Genomic DNA, 1,762 nt, shown 5'->3' on the forward strand with positions numbered 1-1,762 from the left:
CTAGCCACCTAACAGGACTGAACTCGGGGGGCTGCAAGAACACCTCAGCGTGTGCAGCCCCAACAATTGAAAACAGAACATTTGCAGGTTGTAGATCTGCATTAAGTCAGGATATCACCAACTCTCATGCTTCAGGCGCTGACCTACCACAGTGAGTGATGCCTAGCTTATGAAGGAAGTCAACACCCAGCAAGACTTGTTTGGAAATAACTCGTACATAGGCTGCCTGGTGCGGCCTTCCATTGACACTTATTACTTCACCGTCAGATATCATTGCAGGGAGCACTAGACACAAGTGTGTCCCATTTGGGCCATCATGCTCAAAATAATCCAGCAGTTCAATAACATGCTTTTTGCCAGGATGATCTAGGCCTGGAGCAGATAATCTAAGAAGCATAGCAAGCTCTTTATTGTTTCTGGAAACATCTGCTTTCAGTATCTTCAAGGCAACATGTCGCTGGAGTCTTAAAAGGAGTCATTAGTTGTTGTCGCTGAGGAAAGATGTCTGCTGAAAGAGAGACTCACAATTGATCGTGTGTGAGCCATACTGTCGAGAATCGACCAAACGCCAACTTTCCAATAACCTCGTACCTCTTGTTGAATACATCATGTAGGTGTACTGGATGATATCCTCCCCGGTGATACTCTTCAACGGGCTCAACAACGTCATGGATTCTCTCGAAACGCCGCATTTTGAACCACAAGGAAACTGGTTTGGGACAAAGAACATATCCAGGACGGTGGCAGCCGACCCACACACCAATGTGCGAGATAATATCCCGGGCGTATCAAGAGCAATCAAGTCCAAAGCCATAACCAAGATTTCCAAGAAGAGGGATGCTTGGATCGACAGACTTTTCCGATGTCATGTGACGGAGCTGGGACTGTTCCAATAACTAACTATTAACACTTTGATGAAGCGGCCAGCAGCTAATTAACTAACATTCCTGGCGCTTAGTCGCGAAATGTTGAGAGACGTTTTAACGCTTCACCATTTCTTCACAACACGCGACCGGGGTGAAAATAAGCCTAGCCCAACGACAAGTTCCAAGTGCATAATTGAGATGCTAGGTGCACCATCACCTATGAATTACCGTCAAGCCTATGGAACGATGGATTCTCTCCGCGATGATGGGCCACCATGAACTAACCTGCCTCTATATTTAGATTGCTATGGCGACTCGCCGGAGTCAAAGTCGACACACCTCCCATTAACAAGAGCATCTACGACTTGAAGCTATGCCTCCAGCATTTATGACCTGAAAATGTAGAACCCTGCTGCATACCATGATGCCGTTCTCTTCCCATCCTTAAAATCTTCTACTTTATCAACAATCAAAGCACTATTCAAGTCTCTACTCCATCGTCCAAGCATGGTCTTTCCTGATGAATTCAAGTATCCTGCTATGTGCTCCACCCAGCCAAACGTGGGGACCGAGATCGAGGAGCTGGTGCGAGAACACCACCGGAACAATTTGCTGGGGAAGGACGGAAAGATCTATGACATAGCTGTTTGTCATGTAACTAACATTAAGGATAAGCTATCCCCGTTGTACGCTGGCTTCGCTAATGGTCGCCAAGCTGCAACTTCCACACTAGTAGCCATAGTGGTGACCCAAAAGAACATTGTACCGTTGAATATCATGCTGGAAGCTTCGTGAAGACCCAGCACGTCTACCACAAAGGATTGAGTCGAGGTCCCGTTCGGAGGCTGGAGACAGTGACCCTTCTTCATGAGTTGTCACTCACATCGTTAACAGAC

The 1,762-nt window shown here is 46.8% G+C and overlaps 1 protein-coding gene across 1 annotated transcript; it reads right to left on the bottom strand.

The window, feature by feature from the left end:
- Nucleotides 1–124: 124 nt before the first annotated feature.
- Nucleotides 125–692, bottom strand: PAAG_12492 (hypothetical protein; the record flags this gene model as incomplete). The annotated part of the gene is made up of 2 exons (XM_015847972.1): nt 125–464; nt 526–692. The coding sequence occupies 2 exons, from the start codon at nt 690–692 to the stop codon at nt 125–127; spliced, it is 507 nt and encodes a 168-aa protein (XP_015702404.1).
- Nucleotides 693–1,762: the final 1,070 nt, after the last annotated feature.

This window comes from Paracoccidioides lutzii (genome assembly GCF_000150705.2).
Source record: "Paracoccidioides lutzii Pb01 unplaced genomic scaffold supercont2.29, whole genome shotgun sequence".
In the NCBI taxonomy this organism is placed as follows: domain Eukaryota; kingdom Fungi; phylum Ascomycota; class Eurotiomycetes; order Onygenales; family Ajellomycetaceae; genus Paracoccidioides; species Paracoccidioides lutzii.